Below are 14,613 nucleotides of genomic sequence, written 5' to 3'. Positions count from 1 at the left end.
ACCAACTAAAATTCACTTGGCCTTATTAAGAGACTTAAACAACTTATTTAAATATGTAAGTTATTTAGTGTCACATTCAAACTGTTCTCTAGACTCTCTAAAATGTTCCCTCACTATTTTTGCCCTTAAGAGAGAAACCAGATGGCATTGGTCTTAGACGGCTGCAGTCAGAGGGAGGGGAGGGTTAAGAAATCACATTCTGTTTCCTCAGTAAGAAGTCCAGAAACTCAAAGCCAGGGAGTGGAAGGTAGAGGCCGGGTCCCCGGGGATCCCTGTTATGAGTCAGCCAGACACAGGGCCCAGAGTCTGGGGGACACAGAAGGCGCATCCCTGGAGCTTCGGGGAAAGGCAGGTGGGGCCGTTGGAAGCCAGGCCAGCAGGGACCCAGGCAGGCGCCACCAGTGGAGAGAAGGGGGAGGCTAGAGAAAGCTTCAGGGAGGCCATGAGCTGGCATGTAATTATGGGGTCTCCCTGGATGCTTTTCCTTCCTTTCCCCTGGCTGAGTTCGATAAGCCTGAGTAGAAACTTGGAGAAAAGCTCCTCCCAAAGGCCAAGGCCACACTAGTGAGTTTCTTCTAGCCTTTCTTCACTCATTCCCCCTAGCTTCGCATTGGGAGCTGCCATAAACGTCACAGCTCACACAGGGCCCATCTGGGGAGGGTTGTAGAGACCCCTCTACCCATGGCTCCGCCTTCCCCATTCCCCCAGGCACACCTTCCCAAGACACAGAAGCCAAGAAGGACACCAGACCCCCAGCTGGCTACAAGGGGTGCCTGCTGATAGACCCTCTGGGAAGCATCCTGCCGCCTAGCAGGGAGAAGCTGAAGGAGGGAGGAGGTAAGACAGAGAATAAATAACCCTGACCAGGGAGGCCCAAAGGAGGGGGTGGAGACAGAGAGGGCTGCTCTCCAGCGCAGCCTGCCAGACAGCTTCCGGAAGAGGACTGGAGAAAAGGGCCCCAGTGCCTTCGGTGCAGCTGAGGTGAGTACAGGAGGTTGGGGGGGGGGGGTCCAGCTGTGTGGGTTTCTTGCAGCTCGGGGTCCCTCTTTAGACCTGTTGAGTGAATGAGAAACCAGGACAGAAAGAACCAGAAAAGTACAAGGGCAGGGCCGGGGATGTGAAGGTGGCCCCTGACTCAAAGGACAGACAGACTCAGCAGTTTCTATGTTTGTGTGGTGAAGGGAAGCAGGGGTGGTGTTAGATGCTTCCTATGTGGTTTTCAAGAAACTTCCTAGTGATCAGGTTACTGGGTGCCCATCTAGAGCCTGGAAGGGGGTGACCTAAATGAAGGTGACAGGGACAGCGAACAGATGGGGCTGGGACTGGGCTAGAGTTGGACTAGGGTTCAGTGTGTGGACAGGGCTAGTCCCACCCAGGGCGTTAGTGCAGGCGAAGCTCAGTTTGTGTGCAGGGGTCAGACTGTAGCTTTTTTTCCCCTTTCTTTCTTTGACTTACAAAATCAATTTTTTTTTTTTTTTACTTCTGGTGTACAGCATAGTGATTCAGTTACACACACACACACACACACATTCTTTCTCATTACAGGTTACTACAAGCCATTGATTATAGTTCTGTGTGCTGTACAGTAGGACTTTGTTGTTTAGTTATTCTCAGACTATAGCTCTGTTTGGGGCGTGGGCTCCAAGTGGGTTTGAACTCACTCTATACTTTGCATCAGGAGTCAGGCTGTGGCTGAGGCTGGGATTTAGCAATCTTCCCAGGGGGCTCTGACCCTGACCCAGTCTGGATCTAGGATGAGGGTTCCGTTTTCAGCCCATTTAAAAAGCGGATTTTGTGTCCACATGGTGATTTCCCCTGCCTTGCACTCTTTCAAACTGCATATCCCCCCTCCCCCTGCCCCCAATCCCTTCCCACTGAACCACTTGCAGCTTTTCAAACAAGGCATGTTCTCTTTCTCTCTGGGCCTTTGCATTTGCCGGAATGCACTTTTGAAAACAAATTAGATCAGGTCTACCGCTTAAATTCCCCAAGTCACTCAGAATTAAATCAAAGCTCCTTGCCCTGTCCTGCAGGCCCCTACGTGATCTGGCCCCTGCCCTCCCCTGACTTCATCTTCTACAACTCTCCTGTGATCTTGATACTCCAGCCACACTGGCCTTCTTTCTTCAGTGAACCCCCAGAACAGAAGACCTTTTTCTCTTACGTCCTCTGCCTACAACACTCTTTGCCTTGACCTTAGAATGGCTGGTGCTTTCTCATCACACTGTTTTATCCACTGTTTTTTCTCTAGTTTTGGGCACACAGTAGGCACTCAATACATTTCATTGTCTAACTAAATGCTGCTGTCCCCATGCCCCAGCCCTGCCCGATTAACTGTGCCTGGCCCTGCAAGTCTTGGCTCACATGTCACCTCTTCAGGGAAGCCCTTCGAGCCTGACAACTTTGTAAGCTACTGTCTGCTTTGCTCCTGAGGCCCTGGGACTTACCCCTGCCCTAGCATTTATCACAACATGTTATGGTAATGGCATACTTGTCTCAGTTTCTCCCCACCACTGGAGGGCTGATCTGTGACTTGTTTGCTCTGTGTCCCAGTCTCTCTGATGCTTAGCACAGAGTTGGGCGTACAGTAGTTATTTAATCAAGAATTGTTGAAAAAATCAGTGTATCAATCAAAGTCCCAGTGCATGTAGGCAATGGTCAGAGTAGCTCTGAAAGGTCCTGATACCTAGGTCAAACTTCGCAGGTGTGTGGGAATATTGTTGGCTCTGGTCCAGCTTGGGAAGTGGAGGAGGGTAGGGCTGGGGGCCTCACCCTGCCTTCTGTGAGCTAGAAATACACTCTCCCATCTTTCCATTCTCACTGTGGCCATTCTATAAAGAATGGCCAAGGCCCTGTAAGGGTTCATCTCCTCTATCAAATCCAAGCAAGGTGTGGGGGATAGACAATGCAGACGATCCAGGATGGATGTGATTCTGGGCCCACTGCCCTCATGGAGTGTTAAGGAAGGGGGTCCCTCCCTGTGAATGACGAGCTCTGATCATCCCTGCTGGCCACAGCATGGCCCCTGAAGTCTGCCTTCCCACTCTGTGCCTGGGAGTAAGAGCCAGAGGCTCCCAGGTATTCCTGGGCTTCCCTCCAAGGACATTTTCTTCCAGATGTTCCCACAGAGGCAGGCAGGGGCACCTGAGGCTCTCACCCCACTGATCTAGGCATGGAACATTCTGTGTGCTTAGCCTGATAATGGCAGTGACCATGGATCTCCTCTCACATTCCCTCTCTTCACGCCCCACACACTGAGCCCAAATGCAGAGAGCTGGTCAGGCGTCCTGAGCCCTAGAGAGGCCCTCTGGACTCATGGCTCTACAAATTTTGGATTCATTGGAATTAACATTGAAATAGTCCGTATAAAGCACTGATTCATTGTAAAGGAGACTGGGAGAGAGGCAGGGCTTGGCCTTGTGGAAAGCACATGGATTTGACACAAAGAGCTCTAACCAACTCTCACCATCCTCATATGTCAAATGGGATTACTGATACCTCCTTGTATTGAGGCTTGTATTGTATAATAAGGAAGTACTCAGAAGAGGATAAAGCTTTTTACTTTCCACTGTGGGCTCTGCCCAAGTCACAGCCAGAGGAGTCGGGGCTGAAAAGGAAAGAGTCTTCAAGTCCCAGAGGGTCCTCTTTACAGCTCCCTTGGTTTGCCTTCCAAGGCTCTAGCTGGGCCAGGTGACTTACATACCAAGCCCTTCTTCTCCTCTGCCTCTTGGGCAGATCTGATTAGCTTTCAGGAGGTACAGCACATTAAAGGCAGTTCAAAGGGGAAATACACAGGCCTTGGAGCTGAACAGTCTAGGTCAAATTTATGTTTTACCAGTCAACTGGTAAACCCTGGAAACATTTTTTTAACTCCTTGAGGGCCTCAGTTTTCTCACCTATAATACAGAGAAGATACATAGCAATCCTATTATGCAGAATTGTTCTTGGGTTAGGTACTCTTTATTCAGTGTCTGCATTCAACACTATAGGCATACAACGATTTCTGTTATAATCATAAAACCGATAGGGCCCCTGTTGGGAGTGACCCTATTGTTCTCTTGACTCTGTCCCCCTGACTGCTTTTCCATGTCTCTGGGAAGAAGGGAGTTCAGAGAACTCGGGGGAAGGATATGAGGATGGACTGGTAAGGGGGCTGAGCTGGACAGGGGCCAGAGTCCTGGAGGCCACGGGGAAGGAATGAGGAAGATTTAAGGCCTCAAAGTGGATTTCCCGGTATCACTGGAGGCTTCTGTTCCCCCATCATCAAGAAAGGGCTAAGATGTCCTTCACAGTTCTCCAAGAAGCATTTCTGGGATTTGCTAAAATAGTGTGACTTTTTCAGAGGAAATTTCAAGCACAGAGAGCTATTCCCTGGGGGTTAAGGCAGTGAAGGCTTCCTAAAAATGAGAGAAAAAAGAAAAAAAAAACCTCTTTGTATATTTTTCCTGGATTATGTTTTGTTTTCAAAATAGAATGATTTAGCTCCAGTTTTCTTTGGAGTGCCAAATATTCTCTGGGTGCATGCGATGGCTTTAATTACCAACAGCTGCTCAGGCTGTCTGTCAAGTGGGAGACTGGGCTGCTTCAGGGCTGACAGACTGAAGGGTGATGCTTGGGTCCTGGACCTGGCTCCCCTCTCCATTCCTTCATTTCTCTCCTGCTGCTGCCTTCTGAGGTCCAGCCTGCTGTTACCTCCAGCGACAGTTGCCCACCTCATGCTGTCAAGGCGCCTTACTTCCAGGCCAGCTTCATCCTCCTCTCTTTGATTCCTGGTTATCTCCATATCGGTGCTTGGTCTCTGTCATTGTGAGAGACTGACTGCTAGTCAGATCTGTGTGGACACAGACACGGAGGGTTTGATATGTTTGAGAGAAAGCTAGGTGAACGCTTTTAGTGACTTTGGAATGATGAATCTGGATCACAAAAGTTAAGTCAGGCTTTCCCAAGTAGACTTGGGGTCAATAGTTTCGGAATCAATAGTAAACAAGGGGGTTTACTGAAGGGGAAGAGATAGTCCGGGGAGAGTATCTAGAACAAGAAGAGCTCTGAGGATACAATTCTGAGAGCATTATCATTTAAAAGTATGCTTCAGGGTCAAGGGGAGGAGGCTGAGGATCCAGAAAGACCTAGTGCTCGGAGATAGATGGGAAGCAGAAGGGGCAAGGAGAAGGTTTAAGAAGGAGGAAACTGATCACAGTGGCATACGCTACAGAGAGGTCAGTACAGAAGAGTTATGTGATGTTGATGACTTTGGCCTCTTAACCTGAAGTTCTTGGATAAGTCTGGCTCCTTATATCTTCTCCCTCGAGCAGTTTGAATTAAACTCTGTCACTCTCTGTTCTAAAACTCATGCTGCCAGTAATTCCCCTTTTGTGCCTGGTCTGAGGGGACCTCTGGGGGACAGCTCAGTGGTGGAGCAAAGATCATCAGTGTGTCCTGAGCCCAGTGAATGGTGTGAGCCCCTCCTGATGCTGGCCCTGAGCTCTTCTCCACACTCACCTGCTCTCTGGTAGCCCGTGCAGAATACCCTACCCTGGTTGTCAAGGGCCAGGTCTTAAGAACCAACCCTTTCTCTTTTCTTGCCAAGATAAAATTATCTTAAATATACTCTAGCAATAAATGTTACTATTTTCATAACGGGAAGAGGAGACAGCTAGTATATACATAGATAGTATGTATGTGAAATATACACATACACTGTGTGAGTAAATATATACAGTTTATATAATCTAGTGAAAAGTAGGAGCATGTGAATATTTGTGAATGAAAGAAAGGGAAAAAAAGAGAGGAAGTTAGTTAACTCTATAGTTGTTTCATCAGAGAGATATGATCTGAGAAAATGCAAGTCTGACATTTTCTACCTCAGCAATTCCTACTTATATCCATCACCTTAATAGCCAGAGTCGGGGATACCAGAACCCTGGTACAGGATTTATTGTTCCTCCAGTGCTTCTGATACCATCATCTATCAGGTTTAGTCCTCGGTGTCAACCCCACTCTCTTAAGCTTGGTGAGTCTCCTAGAAACAGAACTTGAAGTAGAAATTCTTGTTTAAAGGAGATATGAAGGACTACTGTCATGAGAAGAGGGGTGAGGGGAGTGGGATAGAGAAGGGAAAGAAAGCTAAGTAAGGCTGTGGTCTCAGCTGTACACCAGCTTCAGCTCTGGTTCCTCAGGAACACTGCATCACAGATTTGGTCCCACCCTGAGGCAAGGAGGCTAGCCTTTGTACCTTTATGTCAGGCACTCATTGACCTCTAGATGTACCCTGGTAGGGAAAGCATAACTTTCTGGGTGCAGTGCCTCTCCTTTGATCTGGGGAAAGTGGGAACTATGAGCCTTTAGCATTCAACACTCACTGCAGATGAAACATAGATGCACTGACTTGATGAAGGGGATTTGGGTGGGACACCAACAGCACCCACTGCAGCCATTGTTCCTTTTATGATATAAACTAGGCGTTCTGGACAAGTGTAAGACTTTGGATGGACATTTGGCAAGAGTGAAATGTAGAGTTCAGGATGAAGTTAGTATGTCAGGTATTTTTATTGAATTAAAGTTTATCATCATTAAATAGATGTTAAGTTTTAGATTACATTTGAAATAACTACTAAAACCTTAGGTTAATGTTAAAGTTGGGGTTAGAGAGATCATTAGGAGCAGTGAAGAGGTTAGGTTTCAGTGTTAACTATGTTACTCTTAGAATTACTACATTGGACTGGGATTAGTCTTAAAGGTAGCCTAATGATAGATTTAGAATTACGGTTGATATTAAGCATAGGGGAGCATAAGTATAGGACAGGACAGAAGAAGTGATGGCTGTTTTTATCATCTAAGTCTGATGTGTACTTAGCCAATAACCTATCCTTGGTGAACTAAATGGTTTAAAATATGCTTAGAATTTTTGCCTTACTATTTCATTTGTTTTCGGGAGTAACTTTAGAGGTGGAGTTAGTAGGTAGGACTGGGTAAATATTCATTGGTCCTTCAGTTATGAAGGATGGCTAGGTTGAGTTTCGAATAGAATGAGTTTAGATAAGCAACGAAGTTAGAGTATGGGTCAGAGAACAGGCCATCAGGATGAAGAGAAATAAAAATGATACTGGAATTCTAGAGGATCTAATAATGGTTTATCTCTGTATTCCAGCCTCTACTCGTCAGGCACTGGTCACAGCTCAGCTTCTTCAATATGGTGGGCTCCAATGGCAATGAATCCAGTGCCACATATTTCATTCTAATAGGCCTCCCAGGCCTGGAAGAAGCTCAGTTCTGGTTGGCCTTCCCGCTGTGCTCCCTCTACCTTATTGCTGTGCTAGGTAACCTGACGATCATCTACATCGTGCGGACAGAACATAGCCTACATGAACCCATGTATATCTTTCTTTGCATGCTTTCTGGCCTTGATGTCCTCATCTCCACCTCATCTATGCCCAAAATGATGGCCATCTTCTGGTTCAACTCCACTACCATCCAGTTTGATGCTTGTCTGCTACAGATGTTTGCCATCCACTCCTTATCTGGCATGGAGTCCACGGTGCTGCTGGCCATGGCCTTTGACCGCTACGTGGCCATCTGCCACCCACTGCGCCATGCCACTGTGCTCACGTTGCCTCGTGTTATCAAGATTGGCATGGCTGCGGTGGTACGGGGTGCTGCGCTTATGGCACCCCTGCCTGTCTTCATCAAACGGCTGCCTTTCTGCCGCTCCAATATCCTTTCCCATTCCTACTGCCTCCACCAAGATGTCATGAAGCTGGCTTGTGCTGATATCCACATCAATATCATCTACGGCCTCATTGTCATCATCTCTGCCATTGGCCTGGACTCACTTCTCATCTCTTTGTCATATCTGCTTATCCTAAAGACTGTGTTGGGCTTGACACGTGAAGCCCAGGCAAAGGCATTTGGCACTTGTGTCTCTCATGTGTGTGCTGTTTTCATATTCTATGTGCCTTTCATTGGATTGTCCATGGTACACCGCTTTGGAAAACGGCATGACTCCCTCCTGCCCATCATCATGGCCAACACCTACCTGCTTGTTCCTCCTGTGCTCAACCCTATTGTCTATGGAGTGAAGACTAAGGAGATCCGGCAGCGCATCCTCCGTCTTTTCCATGTGACCACACATACTTCAGTTCCCTAGGTGGCAGGGATCAGATTTCTTTTTCATGCAAAGTCCTTCAATTCATTTTTTTAATATCAAGATTTTGGAAGACAGTATTAGGGAGAAAATTCTTAAAAACGCAACTGATCCTTCAAAGGTGAAACTGGTTGGAGAATCTCCATGTTGGTAGAACTGTATACTCTCAATCCCCATTTTTCAATATTATTTTTCCCTTTAGTTCTTTGAGGTAGTTGTGGTTGGAGGGTTATGATTTCCCACTTAACCTTTCAGTCCAATTCTTAAGTCCAAATCATTCAGACTATCACTTGCCCTGATAGTCCACAGCATTCTGAGATGAGGATGATGCATCTAAAGACCATTTACTACCAAAGGATTAAGCATGGCAAAAAATAAAATAATATAAGAATATAATACAGTTAGATAATCTGGCTTCAAACTATGTTTTCCTCTTCAGAATCTCCAACCACTTTGGAACTTAGGAAAGAGTCGTACCTAGATTTCCTTCTTCAAAATGACCTCTATAGAGAAAAAAAAAAAATTTCTTCTGAGTACCAGTTCTTAAGAAGAGGCTTAAAAGTAAATCCACAGGAAGATTATATTCATCTACATTAATGAAAGATGACACATGGTATTCTGAGAGTTAAACAGACCTTGGATGCTTTTCCTTATGTAATTTTCTTATCAACATTTTGATTTAGGTAGAAATATGATTAGTACCCTCATTGTACCAATGGGGAAATTGATGTTTGATGAGATCACTCAGGCTCAAAAAAAAAAAAAAATTAAATCTTTTGACGCTCTAGCCATATTGTTAGGAGGGACTGTTAGACTAGTTGGGTAGTGAGTTAGACATTCCAGAGTTTTGCATTTTCTAGGGGAAGTATTTAAGTTCCTTTCTCACTCAGCCAGTATTGTATTTAGGAATTTCCTGTTAATGTTGCTGATGGCTTTAATCCCAATAGTTCCTGATCTGTTTGCCATTGTATTTGTGTAGTAGCAACAGGAGTAATTTGCAATATGTAGTAGCAATATGAGTAATTTCCTAACAGCGGCTAGTTTGGGAAACAGTATAATCAGCAGTGGGCATTCACTGGATTTCTGGAGAGACACTTCATGGAGAGATGCAGCTGGGAAAATCTAGAAGCTCACAGTAAAAATGGCTGGGCTGCTTACCATAGACCAGGGAGTCAAGAGTAGGAAGCACTTTGAGACTAGCCAGGAAGCAAGGTGAAGGCAAGCATGGGTCCACAGAAAGAGAGTAGAGCATGTAAGTGGACACCATGTACTCTGAGGGCTCTGAGCTACCATGTAGGGGAAGCCTGTTGCATCAAGGTTCAGAGAAGAAGACCATAGGCGAGACCAATAATAATGACTGTGTCCTTGATAGCTGTACTTAGCATGAGTATGGTTCCGGAGGCTCACTCAGGAGCCCCACAAGCCAGGCACAGCACTTCCAGAAGGAAGCAGAATGGGGAGGAGGTAGCATTGGCACTACAGGAGTGCCATGGGAATGAATGGGGCAGAAGTGAGATCTCCAGTCACAGGGGAGTGCTAGTCAGACCTAAAGAGAGGTAGGTAAGTGTGAGAAGCAGGTAGTAGAGTGGAGAGCATGGTGCATAGCCCGCCAGACTTTCTGGCCATAGCTAGTAGCACAGGGCTACTCAGTAGAAAGGCTATGGAGATTGAATACCCAGTTTCTTGAACTAGAATCCAGAAGATGAGAATTGTGACAGCGTGGAATCTGCTATGCCCAGGTGAGTGGTGGCTAGGAGAATGACGGACATAAACTAGACTCAGTGCTGGTCACTTTGAACTATGTGGAAGATCATATCAGTTCCCAGTAGTGCCCTGACACTGGGGTTGAAATAAAGAAACAGAATGAAAGAAGGGAGAGAAAGAGACAGATTTTTTTCTTATTAGGAAAGCAATATGTGATCACTGTAAAGAAAAATCTTAAATACTTCGAAAATATGAAATAAATAAAAATATAATAAAACTCCAATAAACTTGTCACCTGAAAAATACTGCTTTTTGGTGTTTATTCTTCCAGATTTTTAATAAATGCTTGTGTACATGCTTCTGTATGGACATAGGATGAGTGTGTATATTCGTTTTATATTTGAAATTTTATTGGAGACACACATAGATGGATAATAAAGAGATAAATCAGACACATTTTACTTTTTTTTTTTTTTCTGGGGATGCAGCCATTATCCTAGATTTCAAAAGGGATTCCAAGTCTATGATAGTTAATAAGCTCAGGATAAAGTTTCATGGGTTGGATCCTAAATGGGTTAACCATTTAGTGAATATAAACATACACACACATAAATCCTACCACCACCACCACCTTCCTGTGTTTCTCAATAAGTATTAAATACCAGACCCAGAGATAAAACTAGAGCAAGAATCTCCTAATTTCTAGACCAGATGTCTGGTCACTTACTTCATGAACACTCATCAGGTCACCGAGAAGGGCCTGGAATTAAGAACTCGAATAAGAGAGAGCGCTGCCTCTTTTAGGTGATTTGGCAGGCAGTTAGGGTATCTTCCGGACAAAGACCTTCATCATATATCTTTTACATGGGCATCCTTTTACCTTTCCCATTTTCTTTGTTTGGATATTCCTGTCTCTGCCTCTACCATCTCAGCTACTTGGACCTTTGCTGGGTGCTAGAGAAGTCTGAATGATAGGAACTCTCAGTCCGTAAGTCACTTGCTCATTTATTTTTGGTTTTATCTAGAAATGTTTCATAAACATGCCTTGTGTTCTCCATTCTGACTGCCAGCATCCTAGTCCAGAGACCCCTCTCTTGCTTGGAGAGCTGTCAAAACCTCCATGCTGGTTATATTCCAGCATTGGTTTAGGATTTCAGAGTGGATGTTCATTGCTGATCTTTTAAACAAGGTACACTCAAACTTCTTCTTGTCCATTCCCCTTGCATCTAATAGCTTTTTATCTTAGATTCAATCCAAAGGGAATGAAGCTGGTGCAGAACCAGATTATAATCTGCCTCTTCCATTCCTAAGGAAGCCAACAAGGAGGTAGGGCTTTTAAGAAGGTTGAAGAATGAAGGTATGGAGAATCTGGAGGAGATCTGAAGTGGACATAGAAGACGATGCAACTGTCACTGTCAGACTTTACTATGGAATCTGTCAAATAAGGGAGTCTCTTGGAGAACAGGACACTCCTGAGATGAGTGACAAGAAGTCAGTGCTGGGGCCAGTGGAATCCTATCGTCTGATCAATACATTTATTTATTCACTTGTTCAATATAAATTTATGGAAAAAATATAAAAATGCCTTTTTTGTGTTGTTCTTTTTTCCCTACATTTTTCTCTTTCTTAATTCTTACTTTGCGGAGGAAAACCCTACACATGTTCCAAGATGAAATAAAGAGCACTCTCTGTAGTAGAGGTTTCTCCAATCTTCCCAGGAAGGTTCTGGCAAGTACCAGTTTGCAATCCCTAGTAATCTCTTGCACAGAACTTTGTATGGTACGAATATGTCTAAATTCTGCTTGTGTATTTACATGCTTTATCCAGGCACAAGATGGTGAGTTCCTAGAAAGAAAGGGCCATGTTAAATATATTTCTCAGTCGTTAATCCTCAGCACTGCTTCCAGGACAAAGTAAACAGTGAACATACATTCATAACATGAACAAGCCTGATGGTCTTTCCATTGTATTAGCAAAGACTAGGAATTGTCAATACTTGCTGAGGGTAGCTGGTTCCTATGAGGCTACAGCAAGTGTCTTTTATGGTGCTCAGACCCTGTTATATTTCATAATTACATCAGCCTTGGTCTTTTCCCCTCAGGACCCTGAGCATGGCCTCCTTGATGGGCTTGGATTTGACACTGTAGATGATGGGGTTGAGCACAGAGGGCACCACCAGCTACACATAAGCAACAAAGGCATGTGTAACGGGGAGGCAGGTGCTTCCCAAAACGGTGGATCATGGACATGGTGATAACTGGAATAAAGAAGACACAGCCAGGATATGGGAAATACAGTTGTTGAGGGCCCAGATGTGCTCCCTGGGAGAAGCCAGTCCCATGACCATGTGCAGAATGAGACTGTAGGACAGGACAATGAGCAGGGATTCAATGCCCCCAGTGGACACAACCACACAGAGCCCATAGTGTATACTGATGCTGACGTCAGCACAGGCTCTCCTCATCACATCAAGGTGGAAACAGAATGAGTGGGACAGGAAGTTATTTCCAGGGCAGAAGTTAGGATGCTTAATCAAAAATGGCACAGGAAAGAGAGACAGGGTAGCATGGGCCACAATGGCCAGTCCAATACTGATGATGACACTATTTGTGAGGACAGCTGCATAGCGCAGGGGGTTGGAGATGGCCACGAAGCGGTCAAAGGACATGGCCAGGAGCACTGAGGACTCCACCACAGAGAAGAAGTGGAGGAAGAACATCTGGACCAGGCAGGCATTGAAGCCGATGAGCCGATGGTCAAACCAGAGCACAGCCAGGGTGGTGGGCATGGTGGACAAGGTGAGACCCACATTGGTGAGGGCCAGCATGGACAGGAAGTAGTACATGGGCTGGTGCAGGCTGGGGGTCCTCCTCACAGCCAAGAGGATCAGGCTGTTTCCAGTGAGGGCCGCAGTATAGATGGAGGAGAAGGGGATGGAGATCCAGCCATGAATGGCTTCCATCCCTGGGATGCCAATTATCAGGAAATCAGGGGGCTGGAAGAGGGAGATGTTGATGAAGGACTAGGAAGGGAGCATCCTTGGGATATGGATGAGGTCTGCAGATAGATGTGACCTCTTCAATCTGGGCAGACACTGAGAGGATCCAGGATGATAGGAAAGAACAATCTAGTAATTGAATCCAAATTCTAAAAATCAAGCTCCATAACTGGTTATACCATTTACTGATATGTTCAAAACATAATAATAACAACAATTAAAATATTCACTGACTCCCTATTATGTTATATTCCAGGAACTATGCCAGTGCATTTGCCTAGATTGTCTCATTTCTTTTATGAACATAATAAATTTCTTTTGTAAGGCTGTTCCCTCTCATCTACAGCACCTTAAGAGTCACATCACTACTACATAATCTTACCTATCCTGCAAAAGCTTATCATCCCCAATGTTGACACCTGGTATGAGCTGATGGCATGAAATTTCTCTCCAGGAAATAGTGATTGGAATTCAGAGAAACTAGTGATTGTCCACTTGCTGCCCAAATTGAGGACGTGCTATTTCCATGTGCATAGGGAGAAAAGGAGAATACCTCTTTGGAAAGAGAGGATAATGAATCAGATATGCAGAGAGAAGCAAGCATGAGAGTTCATGCAGTCCCACAGAGACAGAGTCTGAGGGAGTGAGAAGCTGCTTTTTTCCCCCTATGGAGATGGCTCTGTACTTCCTGAAACTGAGTCTTCCTAAAGTCACAATTTTTCTGGCTCTTGAATTTTGTATGATACACTTTTTTTTAATGAAATAGAAAATTGTACTACCCTTCAGTGACAATGCAAATGTTGAACAAAATCATTTACCAGGTAATTTTTCGTCATACAGAATCTGATTATTTTAATAACAATGATAATAATATGTATGATACACTTTTGCTGTAGAATAAATTGCTTGATTTGTGCCTAAGTATTTTTGACTAGATTTCTCCATCTCAGAATCAACAGAGACTTTGGATAATACCATCTTCCCCGTCCCATTATACAGATGAGGAAACTGAGACTCAACTGTAGTGGTTGACCTCTGAATGAACAGCTCATATACTGTAGTCCTGGACATTGAATCCAGGTCTGTCTCATTCCAAATCCTTTGACCTTTTCTTTAGATGAGACAAAGTATGTGAAAAATTATCTCAGGTGCAAAGCACCATAGCCATGATTTTTGTTATCTTTACTGTATTGTCTAACACTTTACATTTCTCTAAATCTTTCACTACGTATTATTCATTTAATCTCCACGATCATCCTGTGATGTAGACCCTGGAAAGATTACTACTCCTACTTCAGGGATAATGTAACTGATGTTCAGGGAAGTGACTGGTTTATGTTACTCCCTTTTTTAAAACACTTCAGTCATTCCCCAACGCACTTTGATAAAATGGTTGTGACGTGATATGTGATATATGTTGATACTGACCCGTATCTTCCAGTACCAGCCTAACCCTCCACCCTCATCACATAGCAGACTACCTCTTGCTCAGTGTTCTTTAACCACACTGACCTTATTTCAGTCTATTAAATAAGCCAAGCTATTTCTTCACTTTGGGACTTTCATGTTCATTCCATACCCCACTCTTTGCTTTTTACATGGCTGACTCCTCATTCCTTAGATCTTAAGCATCATTTTCTCAGGCACCATTTGGGATGACCCTCACTAAGTAGGTGTCCTGAGCCACATATCCCACCCATTATCCTCACACCACACATTCTTAGTTTCCTTTATACCACTCAACACATTTTAACATTTTATGATTGCTCCT

The 14,613-nt window shown here is 44.6% G+C and overlaps 1 protein-coding gene and 1 pseudogene across 1 annotated transcript; one reads left to right on the top strand and one right to left on the bottom strand.

Moving 5' to 3' along the window:
• The first annotated feature begins 938 nt into the window (after positions 1-938).
• On the top strand, positions 939-10,136 carry LOC105097978 (olfactory receptor 51E1). The gene is made up of 2 exons (XM_010990607.3): positions 939-981; positions 7,148-10,136. The coding sequence occupies exon 2, from the start codon at positions 7,190-7,192 to the stop codon at positions 8,141-8,143; it is 954 nt and encodes a 317-aa protein (XP_010988909.1). The 5' UTR covers positions 939-981; positions 7,148-7,189; the 3' UTR covers positions 8,144-10,136.
• A 1,785-nt stretch (positions 10,137-11,921) lies between these two features.
• Positions 11,922-12,896, bottom strand: LOC105097977 (olfactory receptor 51I2-like; annotated as a pseudogene).
• Between the last annotated feature and the right edge of the window lie 1,717 nt (positions 12,897-14,613).

This window comes from Camelus dromedarius, chromosome 12 (genome assembly GCF_036321535.1).
Source record: "Camelus dromedarius isolate mCamDro1 chromosome 12, mCamDro1.pat, whole genome shotgun sequence".
Taxonomy (NCBI): domain Eukaryota; kingdom Metazoa; phylum Chordata; class Mammalia; order Artiodactyla; family Camelidae; genus Camelus; species Camelus dromedarius.
This window is presented reverse-complemented; position numbering and strand designations above follow the sequence as displayed.

Coding starts and splice junctions, on each gene's coding strand:
- LOC105097978 (XM_010990607.3), top strand. CDS start 7,190: ATGGTGGGCTCCAATGGCAATGAATCCAGTGCCACATATTTCATTCTA.